Here is a 27,494-nt window from a genome sequence, read left to right as displayed (position 1 = left end):
CGCTGCTAGGGAAGTGCGATCGTACAGTCGTCACTGCTTTCAGTGAAACGCGTACAGCTCATAAAAGCAGACGCTGGTCACTAAACATCAGAGGAACAAAGTGAATACATGAACTTGTTTTTCCATGTCCAACTCTTAAAATAAATCTAAACCTGATCACCCCAATCTCATGTAATTGTCAACACTGTTAATGTAATTACAAAAGATGTTTTCAATCTCTTTTCAACTGCAGCATTCATTGGAATCATGGCTGGTGATTCTGCTTGTTCAGACACTTCCTGTTATAGCGTTGTAGCACTACTGATAGGCTGCACTGATGGACATTTATGAGCTGCATTGATGGGCACTGATGGACATTGATAGGCTACATTGATCGGCACTGATGAGGCTTGATAAAGTTGTTGTTAATGTTAATTTTTGTATTTTAATTCTGCATAAAATATTTAACTGTCATTTCATGAGATAATTTACGAGGGCATGTTTAGGAGCGGAATTAGGGGTGGGGCAGGGTAGGGGTTGGGTGGGGCAACTGGTGACGAGTAACTCTTAAGGCCTGGCTAGTATCTCAGGACTTGACATTTTGAGCCCTGGTCTAGGGGTATGCTTTTCTGATAGTTTATTTCAGAACTTGAACTTGGATAGGAGTAGGGTAACTTTTGGATAATCAAGTAACTCTAGCAGCAATTTAAAGACACTAATCTTCCTCCTACTATTTTTGTGAGCAGAGTCCTTGCACAAGCAATTGGTGGACTGAGCTATACCAGGGCACCAGGCACAATGTCCCCTTTCTGAGCAATGCTGACTTTAGCACTCAAATGATAGAAGCAGCACACAGTCTTGGGGAACGGATCTCTCACTCCAGTCTGTACTCATTAATATCCTTGGCTAGTTGGATGTCTCCTTCCAATATCTTCCACCTTTTCCAGTGATACCAGACTGGATCCCCAGATGAATGCCCCTCCAGCTAGTCCAGCTGGGACCTTGATGAACAGCGGACACAAGGCAAGCCTGCCCGGGAGGACAGTAGCTCTCCAGGTTGGGATCTCCTCCTCTAGAACAAGAACACCTTTAAACAGGGGGAGCCCATCTATTAAGGGCACCACCCCCCATCCATGCCGATGCCACCCTATCCATGCGTCCGGCCCCTTGCAGGACGCCGGGTGCATGAATTACAATGGCGGGGGTGTTTTTTTGAAGCACCGATTAGAGCCAAAGGCTCTACTAGGCTTCAAAATAGGAGAATGCGCTCACAGCCCACTATTCTAACTATTCACTATTCTGACACTGATCCACCTCCCAGCCAATCAGGAAGTGGTCTGAGACCTGCCACCTGAAAGGATAGGTGATATTGGACGCCTAGGAGGAGAAGGAGAGACGCACAGTCGCTTTGATGGAGGAAAGGGACATGGGAGCCGAGGCCAGCTGCTCCATGCCTGATTTCCGATGCCTGCTGCCTAGATGGGGTAAGTGGTGGACTGATTCACGGAGGGTTGGTGGCTGTTTGCCGCCCCCCCCCCCCCCCAAAAAAAAAGAAACAGCCACAGTATTTATGCTCCTTCCCAGCCACCATCTGGGCAACACTCCACAGGGATTGAGCAGGGCTGTATGAATATACAGCTGCTGATTTGACTTCCCCAACCCACTATCTTCCATACGCTTTCCAGACAGACAGGGTAAAGTAGCCAACCCTGCAGCAAGTGAAACACAGAACAGACCAAAACAATCACAACTGATTACAGTGAGCCAGTAACTAAATGTAACTAATCTAGCACCTATGCAGGAGGGTGCTACTGTGTGACAACCCTTTGTCCCTGTCCACCAATTGCACTGCAGAGTTGTCACTCAACGACAGTGATGGTGAACTTTGGCAAAACAGATGTTTTGGAACTACATTTACCATGGTGCTCATGCACTCTGCAGTGTAGTTGAGCATCATGGGAAATGTAGTTCCAAAACATCTGGGGTGCCAAGGTTCACCATCACTGCTCTTTGACATGTGCTTCTAGTGAAGACTAAAAGTGGACTTGTCAATGCTTGTTGCACAGGTGTGGTCCACCGTTATCAGGAAGCTGATCATGAGTAACGCCAGAAGCAACTCACATCAAAGTCACCCCTATACATCAGAGGCTCCTGATCACATCAGAGTCCTCCCTATACATCATAGGCTGCACAACAGAGTCCCCCATCAGAATATCTCCATGGCAGAGTCACCCCCGTTATATCAGAGTCTCCCTTTACCCCAGAGCCCCCTCATACCCCATCTATCTCTAAACTAGGGCAACCTGGGTCTCATGCACGCGCCCCCCGGGGGAACCCAAATGGCATCCCAGGGTGCCACACGTTGGTCTAGAGTCTGACCTCCTACTGTTGCTGTATTACTGCAATTTACCCCTTTGTTGTGTGTTTACCACCAATTTTAGTTAGTTCTGTACTGTGTTCTTCCATTTCACGGTACATTAACCATTTATTATACATTAAAACCCAATTCCTAGATTTGTTAAAAGGAGGTCAGTAGTGACAACCCCCCTTGTTTCTCTTATGAATGGTTTCCTTTAATACATTACACTTACCTCCTGCATATTGTTCCTATAACTCTCTTTGGGCAGAGAGGTTGATGGAGGCTAAGGGAAATACAGAGCTCCATCTAGTGGTTAATTTACAAATCTTTATGTGTAATACAAAAATGTTTAAAGAGGAACTGCAGTCGGCTCACATCATTTGTAATAAAAACATCTTTGCCATTCTGAATCTTCCCTCCAACCACTTTGCATATTATTTTATATACAATATCTCACAAAAGTGAGTGCACCCCTCACATTTTTGTAAATATTTTATTATATCTTTTCATGTGACAACACTGAAGAAATTACACTTTGCTACAATGTAAAGTAGTGAGTGTACAGCTTGTATAACAGTGTAAATTTGCTGTCCCCTCAAAATAACTCAACACACAGCCATTAATGTCTAAACCGCTGGCAACAAAAGTGAGCCATTAGCCATTTTCTCTCCCAGTGTCATGTGACTTGTTAGTGTTACAAGGTCTCATGTGGGAATGGGGAGCAGGTGTGTTAAATTTTGTGTTATTGCTCTCACTCTCTTATACTGGTCACTGGAATTTCAACATTGCACCTCAGGGCAAAGAACTCTCTGAGGATCTGAAAAAAAGAATTGTTGCTCTACATAAAGATGGTCTAGGCTATAAGAAGATTGCCAAGACCCTAAAACTAAGCTGCAGTACAGTGGACAAGACCATACAGCGGTTTTACAGGACAGGTTCCACTCAGAAAAGGCCTTGCCATGGTCGACCAAAGAAGTTGAGTGCTAATGCTCAACGTCATATCCAGAGGTTGTCTTTGGAAAATAGACGTATGAGTGCTGCCAGCATTGCTGCAGAGGTTGAAGGTGGGGGGTCAGCCTGTCAGTGCTCAGACCATGCGCAGCACACTGCATCAAATTGGTCTACATGGCCAGAAGGAAGCCTCTTCTAAAGATGATGCACAAGAAAGCCCGCAAACAGTTTGCTGTTTAATTTGTGAAAGTCAACAGAATAATTAAATATGTACTTCCTGAAAATGCACTATTCTTACCAACCAGTCAGTGCCTACAACCCCTCTCTGACAATAGCTCCACCAGCTTCTGCTCGGCCAACAAATAAAATTCAAAATACTAACAGCATACAAAGCCATCCACAAATCTGCTCTGAGTTAAAGTACATCACCAATCACATCTCAAAATGCCAACCAAGGCATCCTCATTGTCCCCTTAGGATCTCCTGCTCTCTAGTTCCATCATCACCTCCAGGATTTCTCAAGAGCCTCTCCCATCCTCTGGAACACTCTACCCCAATCTGTCCAGCTGTCTCCCTTTCTGTTCACCATTAGGCGATCCTTGAAAACACATCTCTTCAGGGAAGCCTATCCCAACTCTACCCAAGAGCTGAGATTTCTTTTTTCCATCAAGTCCCCACAGTTATTTCCTTTTGTATCAGCCCCTTCCCTTTTAGATTGTGAGCTCTTGCAAGCAGGGCCCTCTGAACCCTCTTGTCTTGAACTCTCACCTTTTATATTGTAAAGTGCAACACAAATTGTTGCCACTATATAAATTCTGTATAATAACATTTTCCCTTTTATTGCAGCCCCTAGGTTCACAGTTTACTTATAAGTTACGACTCGCTACCCTTTTCTTTTTCCCAGATAATGCACATTAAGGGAATGTGTGAGGGTTTAACCACTTGCCGACCGCCGCACGACGATGTACGTCCATTTTTTGAAGAGGGATATCTCGGTAACGGCAACAGCTGCTGCCACAACCGAGATATCCATCTCTTCAGGCGGCGGTCGGCTGTACGATAACGGTGGTCTCCGCGGCGGATTCGCCACGAGATCACCGCTATCGGCGGCGGGAGAGGTGCCACCCCCCCTCCCGCCGCCCTCCCGCACCTTCCGCCGCTTACCGGAGCCGTCGGTAGCGGCGGAGGCGATCGGGTCCTTCCGTCTGCTGGGCATAGAGACAAGTGAGGCTAAGATGGCCCCCACTCGTCTCTATACCATAGGAGGGCGGAAGCGACGTCAAAACGTCACTTCCGCCCATACCTCTTAAAGGTATATATTTTTTTTAAATGTCAGATTTTCTTTTTTTTTTTTTTTTTTTTGCATTTTAGCCCAAATATGAGATCTGAGGACCTTTTGACCCCAGATCTCATATTTAAGAGGACCTGTCATGCTTTTTTCTATTACAAGGGATGTTTACATTCCTTGTAATAGGAATAAAAGTGATCCATTTTTTTTTTTTTTTTTAAAGTGTAAAAATAAATAAAATAAATTAAAATAAATAAGAAAAAAAAAAATTTTTTTAAAAACACCCCGTTACGACGAGCTTGCACACAGAAGCGAGCGCATACGTGAGTAGCGCCCGCATATGAAAACGGTGGTCAAACCACATATGTGAGGTATCGCCACGATCGGTAGAGCGAGAGCAATAATTCTAGCCCTAGACCTCCTCTGTAACGCAAAAAATGCAACCTGTAGAATTTTTTAAATGTCGCTTATGGAGATTTTTGAGGCTAAAAGTTTGACGCCATTCCACGAGCGGGCGCAATTTTGAAGCGTGACATGTTGGGTATCAATTTACTCGGCATACCATTATCTTTAACAGTATAAAAAAAATTGGGCTAATTTTACTGTTGTCTTATTTTTTTATTCAAAAAAGTGAATTTTTTCCAAAAAAAGTGCGCTTCTAAGACCGCTGCGCAAATACGGTGTGAAAAAAAGTATTTCAATGACCGCCATTTTATTCTCTAGGGTGTTAGAAAAAAAAACAATATAAAATGTTTGGGGGTTCTAAGTAATTTTCTAGCAAAAAAAACAGTTTTAAACATGGAAACACCAAGTCCGAAAAAGAGGCCTGGTCCTTAAGTGGTTAATATGCATTTTTTTTGTATTTAATCTTCTTTATAATTATTTTTTTTAAATAAAGAAGATGAACACACTGTTTTCATATGCATAACATATGCAAGTAAAGGCATAGCCGTCAACAGCACTGCACAACAAAATATGCTTTCTCATTGACCAAACAATGCTATTAAAGCAGTAGCAAAGTCTCAAGAGCAAAAAAAATAAATGGTCGCCCTGCAGGTTTTTTGGTCTGTGCTGTGCATGTTGCAGCTCAGATCACATTACCCTCTGACGGACAGGAGGGACATTTATGACAGAAGAGACCCCTAGGGTCTTTAAACTTTAAGAAGCTGACCCTAAATACGCTTCAGATTTTTATTTAATATGGATAAAAAATATATATTTCTATCCCACCAGCAGGTGGAGCTTACAACCCATTTTCACATGTTTTCCTTTGTCTCTATAGTTGTAAGAAAAAACTCATACCCTTGAAAAAAAAGGAAACTGACACATCATACTTTACCTTTAACATGTACCTAAAGCCAATACTATGACCAGAATAAAAGCCAGTATACAGGGAACGTATACGAGAGCTGCTTCATGTAGTTATCCGGAGACTGTTTATAACAACGGAGTATGTATAAACAGCATGCACTAAACTCACAGCTAGACAACTACAAGCTGAATAACCTTTAATTAATGCATTTGCAGAATATATTAACCTTCCTCCAGCCAACACAATTTCCTGCCACATTGGTGCATTTTTAAACACCTCCTCTGCTGCTATATATATATATATATATATATATATATATATTGCCCTTCCATATGCGATCCATCTTTATATTAACTTATTAACCTGACTAGGTTTAGAACACAGATGTAATAAATCTATGAACTTAAGGATGAACTACACCACCCCAACCATAATTATTCCAAAGTGAATGACCTCTTTTCTGCTGTCTTTGCCTTCCTGTTCCAATTAACTTCTTCCACTTGTTTCTTATTTTGGTGTCACAAGTGTAGCGCCTACCTCAATTTTCCGGGTGCTTGATGATGACTACCAGGGGTAGGGATGGCTGACATACATCCTCAGGGTGCAGGTTTGTGGGCATGGTGGGTGATGAACAAGAAAGAAATTGGGCGCCAGTCACTTTTATGCTTTAAACAATACAGAACTTTATTTCTCAGAACAGGAAAAATGTGGGAGAGCGGGGACAGGGCACAGGACACCCATAGTAATGATCAGTAGAAACATGGATGTCACCCTTGGGACTTTAAATGAGGTGTGCGCAGTTGGCCGATGAAATTGACAAATGTAAATAAAGTAAAGTATTTATTACAGAAATAGTCACACATAAAAAAGTAACATACAAGAGCAAAGCCGATACAATATTGCACAAAATTAAGGATTGCATTGCATTTAAAGTACACGAGTATACATGACATCTATATCCGACGCATTTCTCGAGATGTGGCTCACTCTTCGGGGGTGGATGCATGTGGGATATATCTGGAAATTAATAATCAAAAAGTAATGTAACACATGAATAAATGGTAAGAGGGGGCCTCACAGAAAAAAGGAAAGACCCCAAAAACATTTTATACATATTAAATAAGGCACAGTGATCTCAAGGAGTAGTATCAAATGTTTTTTTTTTTAAAGACAGAAAAAAAATTATGGCAAGTACTTTTCAACACAATTTTATGGATACAGCACTTTGAAATGGAATTCCCAACATGTTTCATCCATATTCCGGGCTTCTTCAGGGGATGCTGTCCATTAGAGGTACAAGCCCTCTATTTCCTTTTTGTTCTGAGGCCCCTCTTACCATTTATTCATGTGTTACATTACTTTTTGATTTTTAATTTCCAGATATATCCCACATGCATCCACCCCTGAAGAGCGAGCCACATGTCGCGAAACGTGTCGGGTGTTATAGATGTCATGTATACTCATGTACCTTAAATGCAATGTAATCCTTAACTATGTGCAATATTATATCAGCTTTGCCTCTTGTATGTTTATTTTTTATGTGTGACTATTTCTGTAATGAATACTTTACTGTATTTACATTTGTCAATTTCATCTGCCATCTGTGCACACCTCATTCAAAGTCCCATGGGTGACATCCATGTTTCTGTTGTATTATTAGGGATGGAGGTGTGTTAATGGTGACATCAGACCTTTCTTTTATTCTTTGTTTTAGCAACGATCAGCAACAGGCAGATTGGCAGACTCCTTAGACAAAAATAGTTGAGAGTAGGTAGACAGCAGTACAGGAATAACAGCCTTTAAGCTGAAGCAGCACATCTGTACTTTGTAGGAAAGGCTGTCTCCTCTAGTAGCTGAACTTTACTCACTGCTTCATCTCAGATTCCCTTGAATGAGCTCTCTTGAAGTCCTTTCCAACCACTTCATAGCCTCCAGCTCATGAAGAGTCACCCCTGGTGCTTCTTTAGAACTCCATCCCTCTAGAATAATTTCTGGATCTTTGGAAGGCTTTCCTCTGCATAAACATAAACACCCGGATAGGCCTAGCAGCCAAGAGCCACCTGGATAGGCCTCATGCTTCAGGTCTAGCAACCAGGAACTGTACACACATCCACCCAGGCCAAAGCCCTGGGCAGGAAGACTGACCCTAAACACCTGACTTCCTTCCATTAAATATCTTTTCCCAGCATTCATTGCAGAAAATATGATTGGCTGAGAAAAGTATTTTTATCCATAACTGAAATGTACCGTAGCTCATCATACTATTGTCACATGCAACAGTGCCACCTACTGACAAAGGTGAGAAGCCACAATTGAATGCAATTAAACAGAAGTCATGTAATCACTAAACACTGCAAATTAGCTTGGCTGGCTACCACCCAGCACAACTAAATGTACCTGTAGCCCTATTCTAGGTACAGGGGTGCTACACAAGGATGAAGAATTGCCCACTGGAAAAGAAAACTGCAATAAAAATTTGACCGGTTCAACCCTTCCCTAAATCGTACAAAGGAATTTGGGCTAAGGGAAGGGTAACACCTGTTGAGAAGTTGTAGTTGGGATTTAATTAATGTTGTATAAAAGTTCCTTGATCTTTGTACTAGTAATGCTTTATAATCTTTTGTATGGCAGGTGGCCCGGGATCCGGTAAAGGGATTCAGTGTGAAAAATTAGCACAGAAATATGGCTTCACCTACTTGTCTGTAGGGGATCTGCTGCAGAGTGATCTGGCCATTCTGTCGGAAAGAAGTAAACTCATAAAGGATCTCATGGAACACGGGGATCCGGTGCCGACGGTGAGTACAGTTTCAATTTAAACAAGAGCAACAAGCACAGTATAACATCATTTAACATAAGTCTGCAACCCCTACCAGAAGCATTGTGAATGGCCTGCTGAATGATGATACACCGAACTACATACAATACATTCAAGCCACACTCAGCAGCTGTCATCTTCAAGAGTAGTCTGCTCTAAATGATGGAGTGGGTCCTGTTATCCACTCACATTTATTCTGAAAAGGGAATTGCTCTACTGGAATCTGTTGACTTACAAGCTGCTTACTTGTTCCAGAACAGTCATCTCACCCAAAATGTTGCTGAACAAGTGCTTCAATTAACATATAGATTGTGAGTTAAACAATGGCATCAAACCTATTGATGTTAAGTTTACACAGGATGTAAAAATGCGCCACTTTTACAGGCATTTGTTTTTTTCTGCCTCTAAACGCACCTCTGTGTTACCCTTTGTGGCACACATAGGCGTTTAAAGGGCATATTAGAAGAAGAGAAAACAAAACTCACCACTAGCACGTTCAGATGAAGGAGTGTTTTGGCAGAAAAAAACACTGAGGTGCATTTTTAACCTCTTCAGTCCCGGAAGGATTTACCCCCTTCCTGAGAGAGCAGAGCACTTTTTGCGATTCGGCACGGGGTCACTTTAACTGACAATTGCACGGTCAAAACAAAATTGACGTCCTTTTTTCCCCACACATAGAGCTTTCCTTTAGTGGTATTTGTTCACCTTTGTAGTTTTTATTTTTGCGTAATAAACAAAAAAAGAGCAACAATTTTGAAAAAAAGCAATATTTTTAACTTTTTGCTATAATAAATATTCCCCAAAAATATATAAAAAAACTATTTTTTTCCCTCAGTTTAGGCCGATATATATTCTTCTACATATTTTTGGTTAAAAAATCGCAATAAGCATATATTGATTGGTTTGCACAAGAGTTATAGCATCTACAAAATAGGGGATAGTTTTATGGCATTTTTATTATTCATTTTTTTTCTTATTAGTAATGCGGTTTTTATCGTGACTGCGACATTAGGGCGGACACATCTGACACTTTTGACACTATTTTGGGACCATTGTCATTTATACAGCGATCAGTGCTATAAGAATGCATTGATTACTGTGTAAATTACACTAGCAGGGAAGGGGTTAAACACTAGGGGGAGATCAAGGGGTTAAGTATGTCCTAGGGAGTGATTATAACTGTGGGGGGGGGGGGGTGGACTACTAGTCACATAACAGCGATCACTGTTCCAGATGACAGGGAGCAGTGATCTCTGTAATGTCACAAGGCAGAACGGGGAAATGCCTTGTTTACAAAGGCATCTCCCCATTCTTCTGCTCCATCACACAATCGTGTGGCACCTGGCGGATATCGAATCCGCGGGAAGCGCGGTCACAGGGCGCGCGTGTGCCCACAATGCCGTGCCTTGAAGGGGATGTACCTGTACGCCCTTTTGCCCACCCGTGCCATTCTGCCGACATATATCAACGTGCGTCGGGAAGGGGTTAATGCTTCACTCATTCAAATGACAAGAATAAATGAATATTCTGGCCGATGAACATTCGCTCACTGATGTTCCCTAGCTGAAAGGAACCCAGAAGGGACATGTATAACCTCACTTTTGGTTTCTTGTGTCTGGTGTTAGCTTCAATGAAAGGCAGATGAGACATCAGGAGTCTAAGAGACCCTGATGTGTGATTAAACCTGTCTTAAAAATATATTACCACATAGGTGACTTTTTGTCCTCTATGAGATATAAATAAAGTTTCAGTGAAAAAAAATAAAATGTCAAGAAATAATGTTATACCCAATCACTTAACCATCCCCCACCTCCCAAACAATTTTTTTTGCTTCACGTCCACATACACGCACACATGAATGTAAACGCACCCATCGGGGGTGCCTTCTTACAAAAATGTTGCTTGTGATACACATTTTGCATATCTAGGCTCACGCCAGATTGAAGACAACATTTTTTAGGATGGTTGACTCTATACTGATGACCTGTAAGCCCCTGTACACACGGTCGGAGATTTCCACAACCAAATCCGTCGGATTTTGCCCGTCGGATTTTGTCCGTCGGATCTTGTCCGAAACTGTTGCATACACACGGTCGGACAAAGTTGGTGAAAAATCCGATCCTTCAGAACGTGATGACGTAATTTCGTTACGATGGGACTACATTCAGGCTAGTAGCCAATAGCTTTGATGTAGGAATTTGATCTGAGCATGCGTGGCACTTGGTCCGATCAAAATTCGCTACACATGATCAGAGTATGTCCGACCGGCCCAGTTGGTCGGGAAATATTTCCAACATGTTGGAAAATTGGGTCCGACGGATATTCCAACGGAATCAGTCCGATGCATACCACACACAGTCGGATTATCCGACGACACGGCCCGATAGGACACATTCCGACGGATTCTCCGACCGTGTGTACAGGGGCTAAGGGTTTTTAAAGCATCATCTATGGAAACTATAGGGTACTGAAGTTCATAGTCATTGTGCGGGCGCATGCAGATTTAAAGCTTGATGTGTTGGGTATCTATTTACTCGGCACAACCTCATTTTATATATTTTAACAATAAACTGGGCTAATACTGCTTTTGTGTGCCCCAAAAATGAACTAACTGAAATTTTGCCCTTGATAAACCGTCCTGCAAATATTGTGTGATATAAAAAATTGGAACCTCCACTATTATATTCTCCAGGTTCTTTGCTTTCAAAAAATATGTACTATATGGGGGTTTTAATTGATCTTCAGGACTAAAATGATTTTTTTTTTAACACATGTCCAAAAACGGCTCTGGCAGCGAAAGGGTCAAAGAACAATATCAGACAACAGGATGGAACATTCATTCAGTAAACTTCTAACGTGGTCCAGCAAATGCTGGAGCTGCGCAAAGAATTAAGAAAGTCATCTCAATTTATGTCAGCCTTCCCCTAGCTTTTTTACACCAAAACTCTTGCTGTATAACCTCTCTACCAGCTGTTTGCACCCCCAATCAGATTAACCACTTGACCTCCGGAAGATTTACCCCCTTTTATGACCAGGCCATTTTTTTTCCGATACGGCACTACATTATTTTAACTGACAATTGCGCGGTCGTGTGATGCTGTACCCAAATAACATTTTTATAACTTTTTTTCCCACGAATAGAGCTTTCTTTTGGTGGTATTTGATCACCTCTGCGTTTTCAATTTTCAGTGAGTGGTGAAAATTGGGGTGGGGTGCAAAGGTTCGCCATCACTGCACTAGGGTATACATGATCCAAGCAGCGCGGCCACCCTGTAGCAGTAAAAGTGTTATAGGGCGGTTGGCAAGCGGTTAACACTTTTGAAGCAAGATTTAGTCTGATTGGTGGCTGTGAGGAGTAAACGTTGTCAGCTTCTGTATTGTTCTTCTTCCAGATTCCTTTTAATTTAATTTCACTAATTCATGTTTATCAGCGGCTCCATCTGTCAGTTTTCCTTCATTGAAAACATTTAAATGAGAGAAGCTGCGGTGGGTAAAAAGGCCGGTGACACATTGTAGATAAATCCTTCTAACAAGAGAGGAATCTGCGACACAATGTACGCTTTGCTGGAGAACGCAAGAGACAGAAAAAAAAAAAAGATGATTATCCATCCTTGGCTTCAGTGCCTTGTGGCAGACATAAAATACATTAGTGAAATCATTCTTTTAATGAAAGGTTACAGAGATAAAACATGGCTCCAGCAACAAAGGTTCTGTTGATAGGAGTCATCACTTTTCATAAATTCCTGCCTTGTAGATCCGAAAGGTAGGATTGCATTTAGGCCCCTACATGTCCTTGTCAACCAACAAAAGACAGAATGTTTGTTCCATTATCACATGCAAATAAAAGATTTCTTAAAGTGCATTTGTAATCTACCAATACATGTACAGGCATTAAAGTGACTCTAAACAATATCCTAAGTCTCCAAAAATAATCCATACACAACTACTACTTAATGACCCTGTAATCTATTTTTATCATTATTACTATTATTCTTAACATCTTTTACCCAGTGCCAACATGACAGCATACATGGGCGTCCGCAGGTAGGGGCAAGAGGGGTCAAGTGCCCTCCCCTGGAATCAGGGATCGGGTTGGCACATTCAGCACAGTGACGTCGCTATGGGGGTGCGGGTAGCCAGTGGGGTGACACCATCAAGTGTAGTGTGACTGCAGGCTCTTTTCCCTGCTCAGTCCAGCAGAGAACTCAGTGGTGCTATGTCAGGAGAAAGGCGAGATGCGGGTTGTCAGAGGTTTCCGCCGCTTGCCCCCCTCCCCCCTTTCTCCTGTCAGGGAGAAGAGACGGCAGCTCTCACCAGGTTCCCCACCCAGCTTCCTACCCGCTCTGTTCCTTCCCCATTAGCCATGACTGAGGGCCAGTCAAAGGAGACTAGGAGAGGAGAGCATCATGGGACATATAGTCCTGAAGATTGGTGGCCCCATTTTCCACAGAAATGAGGCTACAGCTCGATCAAGAGAGAGATTGAGAGACTGCAGCCTGGAACAAATCTGAGGGAGTGAGTGCTACAGGACAAAGAAAGAGGAGAGTGCTGGGTGGTTGCCAAAGAGCGCCACGCTGCCCAGTGTCACCAGAGGAAGCACCATGCTGCACAGTGTCACCAGAGAGGGCACCACACTGCCCAGTGTCACCAGAGAGAGCATCACGCTGCACAGTATCACCAGAGAGAGCACCACGCTGCCCAGTGTCACCAGAGGGAGCGCCACACTACCCAGCGCCACCAGAGAGAGCGCCACACTACCCAGTGCCACCAGAAAGAGCCAGGCTACCCAGTGACACCAGAGAAAAAAGCCACGCTACCCAGAGAGCCACGCTACCCAGTGCCAGAGAGAGAGCCACGCTACCCAGCACCAGAGAGAGAGCCATGCTACCCAGTGACACCAGAAAAAAAAGCCACACTACCCAGCGCCACCAGAGAGAGCCACGCTACCCAGCGCCAGAGAGAGAGCCACGCTACCCAGCGCCAGAGAGAGAGCCACGCTACCCAGCGCCAGAGAGAGAGCCACGCTACCCAGCGCCAAAGAGAGAGCCATGCTACCCAGCGCCACAAGAGAGAGAAAGACTGAGCCACTGCCAGGGTACAGACATGCTACACTACTGACCAGAATCACCCAGGGGAAACCCAGAGTGAGCGATCATCCAGCCAGAGGGATCACTTCTGAAGTTTCACTGGGTCTGGTAAGAGGGCCTGTCGGCCATTATTCATTACTTATCCTAGGGACTTTACTACACCTGCAATCTCTGACCATGACAATGTGATAATGACATTGTCGAAAAGAGGCGGCGCATGGGTGACCCTAAAATGATGCCCCTCCCTGAAAAAAGTTCTGCGGACGCCCATGGCAGCATACACTATATTGTCAAAAGTACATAAACTTTAAAGACATCCCAGTCTTGACCATTCTTCCAGAAGAAGAGTTTGTGAGGTCAGGCACTGATGGACAAAAAGGCCTGGCTCGCAGTCTCTGCTCTAATTAATCTCAAAGGTGTTCTATCAGGTTGAGGTTAGGACTTTGTGCAGGCCAGTCAAGTTCCTCCACCCCAAACTCGCTCATCCGTGTCTTTATGGACGTTGCTTTGTGTCATGTTGGAACAGGAAAGGGCCATCACCAAACTGTTCCCACAAAGTTGAGAGCATGAAATTGTCCAAAATGTTTTTGTATGCTGACGCCTTAAGTTCCCTTCACTGGAACTAAGGGGCCAAACCCAACCCTGAAAAACATCCCCACACCATAATCCCCCTCCACCAAATGATTTGGAGCAGTGCACAAAGCAAGGACCTCACAAATGTGCTTCTGGAAGAATGGTCAAACACTCCCATAGACACACTCCTAAACAGGGCTGGTGCAAGGATTTTTGACACCCTAGGCGAAACCTCATTTTGCCACCCCCCATTGGCTCCACCCCTGACCCCACCCCCCCATCAGCTCTGCTTCCTCTAGTGCTGGCTCCAGTGCTGCGCCTCCAATTACACTACCGGTCAGACGAAGCAGCTGCCTGAGACTGAGTTAGTTACAAGCTGCAGCCTGCAGACGTGGAGGGAAACCAGTGGTCGGGCGCCCCTAGGCAGCAGTGCGCCCTAGGCGGCTGCCTAGATTGCCTAGTGGTAGCACCAGCCCTGCTCCTAAACCTTGTGGACAGCCTTCCCAGAAGAGTTTAAGTTATTATAGCTGCAATGGGCGGGCCAACTCAATATTGAACCCTACGGACTAAGACTGGGATGCCACTAAAGTTCATGTGTGTGTAAAGACAGTCGTCACAATACTTTTGAAAAAATAGTGTACATATGGTAGTATGCTATCATGGATTGGCATCAGGAAAGAAAATTATGGTAAGTATTTGATGCAATTTTTCATTTTCCTAGTGCAAACATGGCAGCATGCTACCACACATGTGCTGCTATGGATTGGCACCAGGAAAGGAAAATTACAGCAAGTTTTTAATATAATTTTCTTTTTTTCCTACTGTGTTTTTCTACATCCTTGTAACATCCTTCATAAGCTCTTCTCCTCACTTCCAGTTGTTAAGATCAAGCAGTACACATTAGTTGCAGTCATGTGCACTGTTCTATGCACACTACGAATCCCATAGTCCATCTCAGGAGTTAGCAAAAGAAGGTGGCTGCATTCCTACATACAGAGGGACCATGCAGAACGAACATAGTCATCCTCTAACAGGAAGTCAGAGCACAGCAGCAAAATATAGTTTTTTTTTCGAGATTTGGAGGAGGCTGAGAGCAATAGGAAGGACCCTTAGTTAAAGTGGAACTAAAGTTTGCAATACTTCTCTCTCCTTCATTGGTCTGAGGTCCCTTACAGGCACCAGCATCTTCTATCCACTTCTGGGTGGTTCTTCTTCATGGCGAGAGAAAAGAGAGTTCCCCTTGTGATTTGGACACTAACGGCACTCAGATACATGTTACAATTTAATGTAGTAGAAAAAGTATGCATATATTTATTAGAAATACATAGTTAAAACATATGTTATGGATTATACATTACAGCCACTACTGGTGATACAATTGTTACAAATAAATGGTATGTAGGAAATATCCTTCACCCGACGAGTTTCGGAGTCTGCTAGAGATAATCCTTCCTCAGGGGTAGATAAGATATGATAACTCTACAAAAATAAGTACAAACAGTCAATGCCTATACATATTATTAACTATACATTACTATGCATGTATTACGTTGTGCTTTCTGTTTTTAATCCAATGGAGTGTGCTATAATCTTCTGACTGTTGCAATAGATACATGCATAGTAATTTATGGTTAATAATATGTATAGGCATTGACTGTTTGTACTTATTTTGGTAGAGTTATCATATCCTATCTACCCCTGAGGAAGGAGTATCTCTAGCAGACTCCAAAACGCGTTGGGTGAAGGATATTTCTTCCATCTATTTGTAACAATTGTATCACCAGTAGTGGCTGTAAGGTATATTCCATAACACATGTTTTAACTATATATTTCTAATAAATATATGCATACTTTTTCTACTACATTAAGTTGTTACATTTATCTGAGTGCCGTTAAAGTCCAAATCGCAAGGGCCTGCTCTCAGTTTTATCAGAGGTTTTAGTTCTGCTTTAAGAATGCATACTTAAATATGATTTTTTTAAAATCAGAGTTTAGTGTCATCCTAAAACTGACCTCCAGCTTTCCATTCATTCTTGCACAGTTGTACCAGCTCCTCTCCTGTACTGAAATCCCTTACTGCACACTGTGAGCTTCTTGCTGTCTCTTATTTCTTATCTGTAAGGCTTTGCTTTCTTTGGCACAATTGTGCTTGTTTTTATTGAACTCTATGGGGATATAACGATGTACCTCTGCTCTATATAGGACATCATTCTGGATATTCTAAAGGATGCAATTAGCTCATCGCTTGGGACCACCAAGGGATTCTTGCTGGACAGCTTCCCCTGTGAAATTAGGCAAGCTGAAGAGTTTGAATGCAAGGTGAGCATCTCTGTTGTGTTTATATGGAGATTCTCCAAGCACCAGCCAGGTGGAGGGATCTGCAATGCACCTTATGTCTCTTCCCTAACAGGTGTGCAATGCAGAACTCCTACGAGCCATGTTAATACACTGTCACACCAGGTATTGGTGACAGGAAGCTGTTCGAATTTAATATTCATCAATTAACAAAAGAATGAATGGATTAGATCTTATGTAATAATTGATTTGTATATATAAATATATATATTTCTATCTTTTCTATGTATGGAAAAAGTAAAGTTTTATATAGGTTTTTATACTCGTGAATGTATATTCTGTTATAAGCATATAAGTATTTCTTGGGAGAGCTCACATATGGCAATAATTAAGAGTGAGCTTAATTATTGAGAAGGAAGGATTCATATACTTTAAGATGTAAAGGTCCATGTTTTAGTTAATATCATAATTTCTTTATATTGCAATATTTTTTGATTAGGATATTAATAAGAACTTTTGCGTTTTAAATGAATATATACTGTATACTGATAAATGAAGTATTTGAATTAGAAGTCGTGCCCATCCCCATGGAATGATTGGAATAAAGACGGTGTTGTATTTCAACATCTGGCAATAAAATGGAAGTTAGAAGTCTGTGGAACTGTAAGACAAACCAACCCTTTTTAGGAAGGTGGGGGCTATTTTCATGGGTTTGATTTAGGAGTAAAAGGAGATGAACACGAGTTTTGCTGGGAGACACTCACATCACAAGGACAGCTGCAGATATTCTCCATGAGACATTGAATACAGCTTCATATCTACATACACACACATCTGATTCAATCTTCAATTTAAGAATATTATACATTATTAATGACATTCTATACTTTGATATTGTTCTTGTAATATTTTGCTATTCTTATTATTAAATCAATTTTAGATTTTTTTTACATGAGAACTGAACAGACTTTCTTGGAACTTTTCTCATGAATATGAATTTTAGAATATCAATATTATTAACATAAAAATGAGAATCCCACAGAAGCCTGTCCTGCCTGCACAGAACTACTGGGTGATTAGGTGACCAGTCATCAAGGGTATAGGCAGCTTTATAGGGTGACAGGTCTTCTATATAGGAAGCTCCTTTTGTATAGCGGTTTTCAGTTCAGCTACTCTATTATGTAATTACATGGCCATATAGGGCTGTACATTGCCAAGAATTGAGTGTATTTGTGTAGTGGGTTGCATAGGTGGATGAGATTGGCAGCTGTTCGCATGTAATCATACAACAAGCGGTTATGCGCAGTTAGGCCCCTTTCACACTGGGGCGGTTTTCAGGCGCTACAGCGCTAAAAATAGCGCCTGTGTAGCGCCTGAAAAAAACGGCCCCTTTCATTCCAGTGTGAAAGCCGGAGGGCTCTCACACTGGAGCGGTGCGCTAGCGGGACGGTGAAAAAAAGTCCTGCTAGCCGCATCTTTGGTGCAGTAAAGGAGCGGTGTATTCACCGCTCCTAAGCTGCTCCTACCCATTGAAATCAATGGGGCAGCACGGCTATACCGCCGGCAATGTGCCGCTGCAGCGGTGCTTTGCGGGTGGTTTTAACCCTTTTTCGGCCACTAGCGGGGGTTAAAACCGCCCCGCTAGCTGCCGCATACCGCTGCTAAAACGACGGTAAAGCGCCACTAAAAATACCGGCGCTTTACCGCCGATGCCTGCACCACCCCAGTGTGAAAGGAGCCTTAGAGATTGATGAGCAACTCTGGGTGCAAACTGACGGCATCCAAGGCCACTTATCTGTTCTGTCCACTCCATTGTTTCATGTGTGATTACATGCGAACAGTGATGAATTGGGAGCCTATCTTATAATATTATTATGCTACTTCTATGTCTAATGTTATATATAGCCAACTTTTTTGGTTTCAAGTGGTTGTAAACCTCAGACATGAAATATGAACAAAGCATATCCCTCTATAGTGTGTACTTGTCTTAATCCAGAGCACTAAGCCCTGGTTCACACTGACTTTTGCGCAACTTGGAATCCAACATCCCAGCGCAACTTCAACGCAGCTTACAACTTCTTTAACAGAAGTCAATGCAAGTCACACTGAAGTCGCACTAAAAGTAGTGCAGGAACCTTTTTCAGAGTCGCACCAATTAGAATGGTTCCATTACAGTTAATGTAGAGAAAGAAGGGTTCCCCTTGGGGTAGGACTTTAACGGCACTTGGATAGATGTCACAAATCAATATAGTAGAAAAAATACATACATTTTATTGGAAATACATAGATAAAAACATATGTAGTGGAGTATACATAACAGCCACTACTGATGAGCATCATCAGTAGTGGCTGTTATGTATACTCCATTACATATGTTTTTATCTATGTATTTCCAATTAAATTTATTGTATTTTTTCTACTATATTGATTTGTGACATCTATCCAAGTGCCGTTAAAGTCCTACCCCAAGGGGAACCCTTCTTTCTCTATATTCATATATTTGGATGTTGGCACTGTGAAACAATCACCGATATCTTCCCATTGCAGTTAATGGGGCATGACTTGTCATGTGACTTTAAACTCTGAAGTCGTGGCAGTGTGAACCAGGGCTCAGTGTCACTTCTGTCTGCTACCTTGTTCCTCTGCTATCAGCATGAATCACTTCTGAAAAGTTTTTCTGACACCAAGAGAAAAAGGTGACAGGGGAGGGAGCACCAGCTGATTGACAGCCTCAGCTCTGTTCCTGTGTCAAAGAGGCGTGGCCCTTTCCTCCAATAAGCTCTCCTGACTGATGTAACTTCAACTCCCCGCCCCCTGCTTTTCAGGGCTGAGAGATCCTATGTAAATTCTGCACTTTAAATGGATGTAGGGGAAAGACGGCTGCAGATAAACAGGTACAACTTATGTAGGAGGATTTGTTTCATCTCTGTGTATCGCTCGAGGCTGTTCACTTCACTGGGTATATGTAAAGGTTTACAACCACTTCTGACCTCACAAATGCGCTTCTGGAAAAATTCTCAAATATTACCATAGACACACTCCTAAACCTCATGGACAGCCTTCCCAGAAGAGTTGAAGCTCATTAAAGTTCATGTGCGTGTAAAGTCAGGTGTCCCAATACTTTTGGTAGCATAGTATATAACAATTATGAGGGCTGTACTGAAAGTAATGCAAAAGTGGGCATAACATTTTATTAATTTACATAGATCATTCAAATTTCACATCTTGATAGAGTAACTCTTCCTCTATAGTAACTCTTCTTTTTCATTGCAAGTAACTAATGTATTCCAAGCCAAAGAAATGTGCCATAAGTGGGTTCTTGAGAAAGGAGGGGCACATGCTTTCCAACATCCACAGAAGCCTACAGAAGAGATGACACAAGAGCAATGTTCACAGATGGATGAAGAAGTTTAAAGAAGGGAAAACCAGCATTGAGGTCAAACCACACAGTGGAACACCCTTCCTTCGTCAAGAACCCAAGGACGGCACATTGCTTGGAATCCATTATTTACCTGCAATGAAAAATAATTACTATAGAGTTACTCTTCCAACATGTGAAATTTGAATGACCTATGTACGTTAATAAAAAATGATGCCCACGTTTGCATTACTTTTGGCACAGCCCTCCTATTTCTTTAGTCAGCTGTGCCCCCTGGTTAGAGGCTCCCTTTAACCACTTCAAGCAAATCGCTGTACCCGTACGTCCGTACTTTGATGCTAAATACCGGGGTTATGGCAGCAGCAAGCTGCCATAACCCTGGTATTTTCGTTAACGGTGTGCTTTTCTCTTTGAGATAAAAGTGGTCTCCGTGGCGGATTCACTACGAGATCAATTTTATCGGTGGAGACGATCGCATCCTCTCCCGTGGTTGCCTTGCTCCCGACTGAGGGGAAGATGGCCCCTGCTGGGCTCCATGGCATGGGAGGGTGGAAGCAAAGTCAAAACGTCACTTCCGCCTATAGCTCTTAAAGGAGAAATGTATTTATTTATTTATTTTAAATTAAAAAAAAATTTTTTTTTCGTTATTGCATTTTAGTGTAAATATGAGATCTGAGGTCTTTTTGACTCCAGATCTCATATTTAAGAGGTCCTGTCATGCTTTTATCTATTACAAGGGATGTTTACATTCCTTATAATAGGAATAAAAGTAACCCAAAATAAAAAAAATAAAAAAATGAACTGTGTCAAAATAAAAAACAAAAAGTAAAATAAATAAGAAAAAAAATGTTTTAAAGCGCCCCGTCCTGGCGCGCTCACATGCAGAAGCGAACATATACGTGAGTAGTGCCCGCATATGAAGATGGAGTTCAAACCACACATGAGATATCACCACGATCGTTAGAGCGAGAGCAATAATTCTACGCTAGACCCCCTCTGTAACTCAAAACTGGTAACCTGTAGAAATTTTTAAACATTGCCTATGGAGATTTTTAAGGGTAAAAGTTTCTCACCATTCCACGAGCGGGCGCAATTTTGAAGTGTGACATGTTGGGTATTAATTTACTCTGCGTAACATTATCTTTCATTATCTTATTTTTTAATTCATAAAAGTGTATTTTTTCCAAAAAAAGTGTGCTTGGCAAATACGGCGTGACAGAAAGTATTGCAACGACCGCCATTTTATTCTCTAGGGCAGGGTTTCTCAACCAGGGTTCCGTGGAACCCTTGGGTTCCTCTAGAGGTTGCTAGGGGTTCCCTGAGCAATGGTCAATTTCTGCTTCTCATTTAAGTTCTCAAGGACAACATTGATCATTTTGGTTATCTGTAAGGGGGTAATTCTTCCCAATAACCACAAGTGTAAGAAGCATTCTTCTCATTGACCATCACACTAATGTATGCCGAGTTGTAGATCTTTTTAGCAGGGGTTCCCCAAGACCGGAGAATTATTTCCAGGGTTCCTCTGTGTTGAAATGGTTGAGAAAGGCTGCTCTAGGGTGTTAGAAAAAAAAATATATATAATGTTTGGGGGTTATAAGTAATTTTCTAGCAAAAAAAAATTCTTTTAACTTGTAAACAAGTGTAAAAAAGAGTCTCGAGGCTGAATATAAAAGAGTATGACTTTTCCTGTGCATGAACATAATCCGCAGAGGACGTACGAAGAATAAACAGAGCAGACGGCATTACTGGTGGGTGACAAATCTTCTGTAAAGACTCAGTGACCTTTAATCAAACTCTATTTGTCTTTTGTTGCGTCTCTTGATTTGCTTTGTTCCGACAGGCCATTGTAGTCACGACTTGTACACAAGCAGCATACGCTTCATGTTCCAGTTAGCTTGCCAGCCAAATGAAATGGGAAATGTCTTTCACAGAGGAATAGGCGGGTTTTGTTCCACCTGCAGTTGATCACACACCATAATCACTGAGGACTTGGAGATGTGTCTGTCACACATGAAGAACCTTGGAAAGCCTGCAACATCTTGGATGGATTAGCTTGAATCCTGTTGAGATCATCTGTGCTGCTGCACTTGGTTGGAACCAGCCATTGTTTATTCCTTCCTAGAAAACATGCAGGATTTAAAATACGGCTCCAGTCCAAATATTTACTTTATTTTTAATAGAGATGGGAAGGGTTAGAATCTTTGTCAGGTTTTATTTGTCCCTTTTGGTGGATTTCCATTACCATTCTGTTATTGCTTCCGAAAAGTAGTCCTGTTTCCAATAGAACCTACTAGCAATAGCATCCATCTGAAATAATCACAGGATATAGGGGCAGAGCTTCACGAAAAAGCATCATAAATTCTATGACGTCACCCAATAGCGACTAGTGCTTTAGGTATTGTGTGCAGGGGAAAGAGGTCAGCAACACATTATTCAAAGGAAATGGAGCTTTACAGTCATGTGACCACATAGAAAAACATGAGATATAAAGTATTTACTTTGTGATTTATGTTTAAAGTGGAGGTAAACCCTCCTATCGTTTTCAGCCAAGGAAACTGCCATCTTGGCCTCTGTTTTATGTTCAACTGCCATGATGCTGCACACATGTTATCAGTTATGACACCAGCCATTGGATGGTTTAACAGTTTGGTTGAGAGCAAAACCAATCGACAATAAGGCCGGCCATACACTGAGCGAATTTCTTTCCTGAAGAAAATTGCCCGATTTCACCATGAACACAGACAGTGTTGACAGGGGAATCCCTCCTGCCAAGCAATTGTCTTCTCCCAGCAGGGCCGGTGCTATCACTAGGCAAACTAGGCAGCCGCCTAGGGTGCACGGTTGCCTAGGGGTGCCGCTGGTTTCCCTCGGCGTCTGCATGCTCTGCAGGCTGCAGCATGTAACTAACTCAGTCTTAGGCAGCTGCTCCATCCAAAAGGTAGTGTAATTAGAGGGGCAGAACTGGAGCCAGCATTAACCACTTGGGTACCGCGCTATTGCCGAATGACGGCATTAGCGCGGACCTAGATTGCCGGGACTATGTCTATTGACGTCGTCCCGGTTACGAGCGGCCTGCGCGCCCCCTGAGGGGCGCGCGCGGCGCGCTCTGTGATCGGCGAGTCCGTGAGACTCGCCTGATCACCGATCCGTGTAAGGGGTCGATCCCGACCCCTTATCACGTGATCAGCTGTCAGCCAATGACAGCTGATCATGTGATAGAACGGAGCCGGTAATCGGCTATTATTCCTCCTCGCGCTGACAGCGCGAGGAGAAAAAAAAAAAGCCGATCACCGGCGGCCGTGATCGGGACATCAGTCCCGATCACGGCCAGCAATGCAAGGCACCACATGCCACCTGCCAGTGCCCACCTGCCTCCCGCAGTGCCATCCTGAAGAATAACTAAAAGTAAAAGTAAGTGCCCCCCGTCTGTGCCCATAGTGCCCACAGTGCCACCCACAGTGCCACCCCACAGTGCCACCCCACAGTGCCACCCACAGTGCCACCCACAGTGCCACCCAATCTGCCTCAAAGGTGCTGCACCCCAGTGCCGCCCATCAGTGCCCAGCAGTGCCGCCCATCAGTGCCCAGCAGTGCCACCTATCAGAGCCACCTATCAGTGCCACCTATCAGTGCCCATCAGTCCCATCTATCTGTGGTACCTATCAGTGCCCATCCGTGCCACCCATCCGTGCCACTTATCCGTGCCACCCATCCGTGCCATCTTATCTGTGCCCATCTTTGCCCATCAGTGCCGCCTTATCTGTGCCCATCGGTGCCGCCTTATCTGTGCCTATTAGTGCCGCCTTAACTATGCCTATCAGTGCCCACCAGTGCAGCCTATCAGTGCCCACCAATGCAGCCTATCAGTGCCCACCAATGCAGCCCATCAGTGCCCACCAATGCAGCCTATCAGTGCCGCCTTATCAGCGCACTTCAATGAAGGAGAAAAATGACCCGTTTGCAAAATTTTATAACAAACTATTAAAACATGATTTTTTTTTTTTTTTTTTTTGCATCTTTTTTTGTTTGTTTAGCAAAAAATAAAACTCCGAGCTGTAACTAAATACCACCAAAAGAAAGCTCTATTTGTGGGAAAAAAATGATAAAAATTTCATTTGGGTACAGTGTTGTATGACCGCGCAATTGTCATTCAAAGTGCATCAGCGCTGAAAGCTGAAAATTGGTCTGGGACTGAGGGGGGTTTAAGTGCCCAGTAAGCAAGTGGTTAAAGGAAGAAGAGCCAATGCTTCCTGAATGGCGGCACCTTCTGTCACATAGGCAGGACAAAGGGGGGAGTCAGTGGTGGAGCCAATGGGGGCTGCAAATTTAGGTTTCGCCTAGGGTGTCAAAAATCCTTGCACCAGCACTGTCTCCCGGTGGGGAGCAGGAGGTGGGCATCCCCACCAGGAGAAGACAGTGATTATCACCAGCAGCTATAGCAGTCATCAGTGTTAATCGCAAGCAAATCAGACAGGCTGGTTGTACCCAAGTTGATAGATAGGTTGATACATAAAGCCTGCCTTTTAATGGTCGAATCTTGGCTGGTTCCTGTTAAACCGGCCAAGACTGGAACCATGTATGGCCAGCCTTACATTCCCAGCAAGTGCCAGGAATTGATTTTTTTTTTTTAAACTGTTAAATTGATGGCTTTCCTACCGCTTTAAATGTATCCAAGGCAATAAGGGTGCAGTGGGGAAGCAGAATTTAAAAGGTGGGGTATTGGATAAGCTAACCTTCTACTTTAAGGAGCTCTTCTTATATCCAGGTTCCCTTCAGCCAGAAAGGTAAACCCTGATGAAGGAGGCAGTTGTTGGAATCTCTATACAAATGTAACAATAAAAGGTTTCTAGAATGTTAACCACCTTCAGACCGGACCATTTTGCTGGTAAATGACCAGAGGTCTTTTTACAATTTGGCACTGCACTGCTTTAACTGGTAATTGCGCGGTCATGCAAAGTTGTACCCAAACAAAATTTGCGTCCTTTTCTTCCCACAAATAGAGCTTTCTTTTGATGGTATTTGATTGCCTCTGCGATTTTTATTTTTTGCGATATAAACGTAAAAAGACCGCAAATTTTGAAAAAAAATGATATTTTCTACCTTTTGTTATTAGAAAAATCCAATAAACTCAATTTTAGTCATACATTTAGGCCAAAATGTATTCAGCCACATGTCTTTGGTAAAAAAAAGTCAATAACTGTATATTTATTGGTTTGCGCAAAAGTTGTCACATCTACAAACTAAGGTACGTTTTCTGGAATTTACGCAGCTTTTAGTTTACGACTGCCTATCTCATTTCTTGAGGTGCTAAAATGGCAGGGCAGTACAAAACCCCCCCAAATTACCCCATTTTGGAAAGTAGACACCCCAAGGAAATTGATAAGTGGCATGTTGAGCCCATTGAATATTTTATTTTTTTGCCTCAAGCGATTGAATAATGACAAAAAATAAATTTTTTATTTTTTTTTACACAAAGTTGTCACTAAATGATATATTGCTCACACATGCTATGGGCATATGTGAAATGACACCCCAAAATAAATTCTGCTGCTTCTCCTGAGTACGGGGATACCACATATGTGGGACTTTTTGGGAGCCTAGCCGCGTACGGGGCCCCGAAAACCAAGAACCGCCTTCAGGTTTTCTAAGGGCGTAAATATTTGACTTCACTCCTCACTACCTATTACAGTTTTGAAGGCCATAAAATGCCAAGATGGCACAAAACCCCCACAAATGACCCCATTTTAGAAAGTAGACACCCCAAGCTATTTGCTGAGAGGCATGTTGAGTCCATGGAATATTTTATATTTTGCCACAAGTTGCGGGAAAATTACAAACTTTTTTTTTTTTCACAAAGTTGTCACTAAATGATATATTGCTCATGCATGCCATGGGCATATGTGAAATGACACCCCAAAATAAATTCTGCTGCTTCTCCTGAGTACGGGGATACCACATATGTGGGACTTTTTGGGAGCCTAGCCGCGTACGGGGCCCCGAAAACCAAGCACCGCCTTCAGGCTTTCTAAGGGCGTTACAGTTTTGAAGGCCATAAAATGCCAAGATGGCACAAACCCCCCCCAAATGACCCCATTTTGGAAAGTAGACACCCCTAAATTTAGGGGTACACTAGTGAGACTAGGTAATAAATGGCGGGTGCCCTGAAACTTTAAAAAAAAAAACTAACCAACCAGCGTCACCTGTAACAGTTATATGGTGATCACTGGTGAAAGGGTTAACTAGGGGGCAATCAGGGGGCTTTATGCGGTAGTATATGGGGGTCCCTGGCGCTATAAAAAGCTGCGGCGAACCTAAATACCTACCTGCCTAACTAGCGTCACCTGTGACACTAATACAGTGATCAGAAAAACGATCGCTTATTAGGCTGGGTTCACACTGGAGCGATGTGGGAACGCCACGAATGCGCGGCGGGTTCCCGCATCACATGCCTCCCGGCGGCAGTTCACACTGCCCTATGCGAACTGCTGGGAGTGTCAGTGAAATGTTAATGACACCCCCAGATCAGTTCGCATATCGCAGTGCGATCTGCAAACTCGGATCGCATGGTGTAAACACACATGCGATCCGATTCTGCTGCGGGACAAAAAAAGGGTCCCGTGCGAATTTGCGGCGGGTGCGGCGGGTGCGACACGAATTCAGCCATACTATCTGTATGGCTGAACTCGAATCGCACAGAGATCGGATGTGATTTGCACTGCAGTGCGGTGCGAATCACATTCGTTCTCATAAACCGCTGCAATGTGAACCCAGCCTTAGTGACACTGGCGAGGGGGGGTGATCACGGGGTTAAACCTTTATTGGGGGGGTTAGGGGGGCACATTAGAACTAAAGGGGGCTAACCCTAACTGCCCTAACAGTTATTACAGTCACAAATGACACCAATGCAAAAAAAAAAAAAAAAAAAGCAATTGGTGTCACTGTGACTGGGGGGGCAGGGGTAATTGGGGGGTGATCGGGGGGTAAAGGGGGGGTGTGAGTGTGCCTGGCATGTTCTACTGTGTAGTGTAGTGCTTGTGCAACTCACCGATGCTCTCTCCTCGGTGCCGGAACGAAAAATACCGACACGGAGGAGAGAATACATCACTTCCTCTCCTGTGTTTACATTACAGGAGAGGAAGTGATGTCACGGGACATTTTCATTCATCGGGAGCGATCGCGAGGGGGTGGCCATGAATGAATGGCCGTCCCCTCGTCCGGGATCGCTCCCGAACGAATACCGACTGCCGCAGGCACCGGGCAGGGGCCCGATCGGGCCCCCGACCCGCGGGCAGGCAAGGACGTACATGTAAGCCCTTATGCCCGCCCGTGCCATTCTGTCGACGTACATCGTCGTGCGGCGGTCGGCAAGTGGTTAAAATCTGGTACTCCCTTTTCTTTAACTTTTAGAGCAGCTATTGCATTGTTTGTGTAGCTCTGGCTCCTGACGAGCAGGCGC

General features: G+C 43.3%; 1 protein-coding gene across 1 annotated transcript in view; it reads left to right on the top strand.

Moving 5' to 3' along the window:
• AK5 (adenylate kinase 5) overlaps nt 1-27,494 on the top strand; it is a 359,252-nt gene that overhangs the window by 310,985 nt on the left and 20,773 nt on the right. The window contains exons 11-12 of the mRNA XM_077450424.1: nt 8,521-8,684; nt 16,567-16,683. Of these exons, the coding sequence (XP_077306550.1) occupies nt 8,521-8,684; nt 16,567-16,683 (281 nt within the window). The remainder of the gene's footprint in view (nt 1-8,520; nt 8,685-16,566; nt 16,684-27,494) is intronic.

This window comes from Lithobates pipiens, unplaced genomic scaffold (assembly GCF_037356315.1).
Source record: "Lithobates pipiens isolate NorthernLeopardFrog02 unplaced genomic scaffold, aLitPip1_a1.2 Scaffold_23, whole genome shotgun sequence".
Taxonomy (NCBI): domain Eukaryota; kingdom Metazoa; phylum Chordata; class Amphibia; order Anura; family Ranidae; genus Lithobates; species Lithobates pipiens.
The sequence above is the reverse complement of the archived record's forward strand: the minus strand, read 5'-3'. Positions and strand labels throughout refer to the sequence as shown.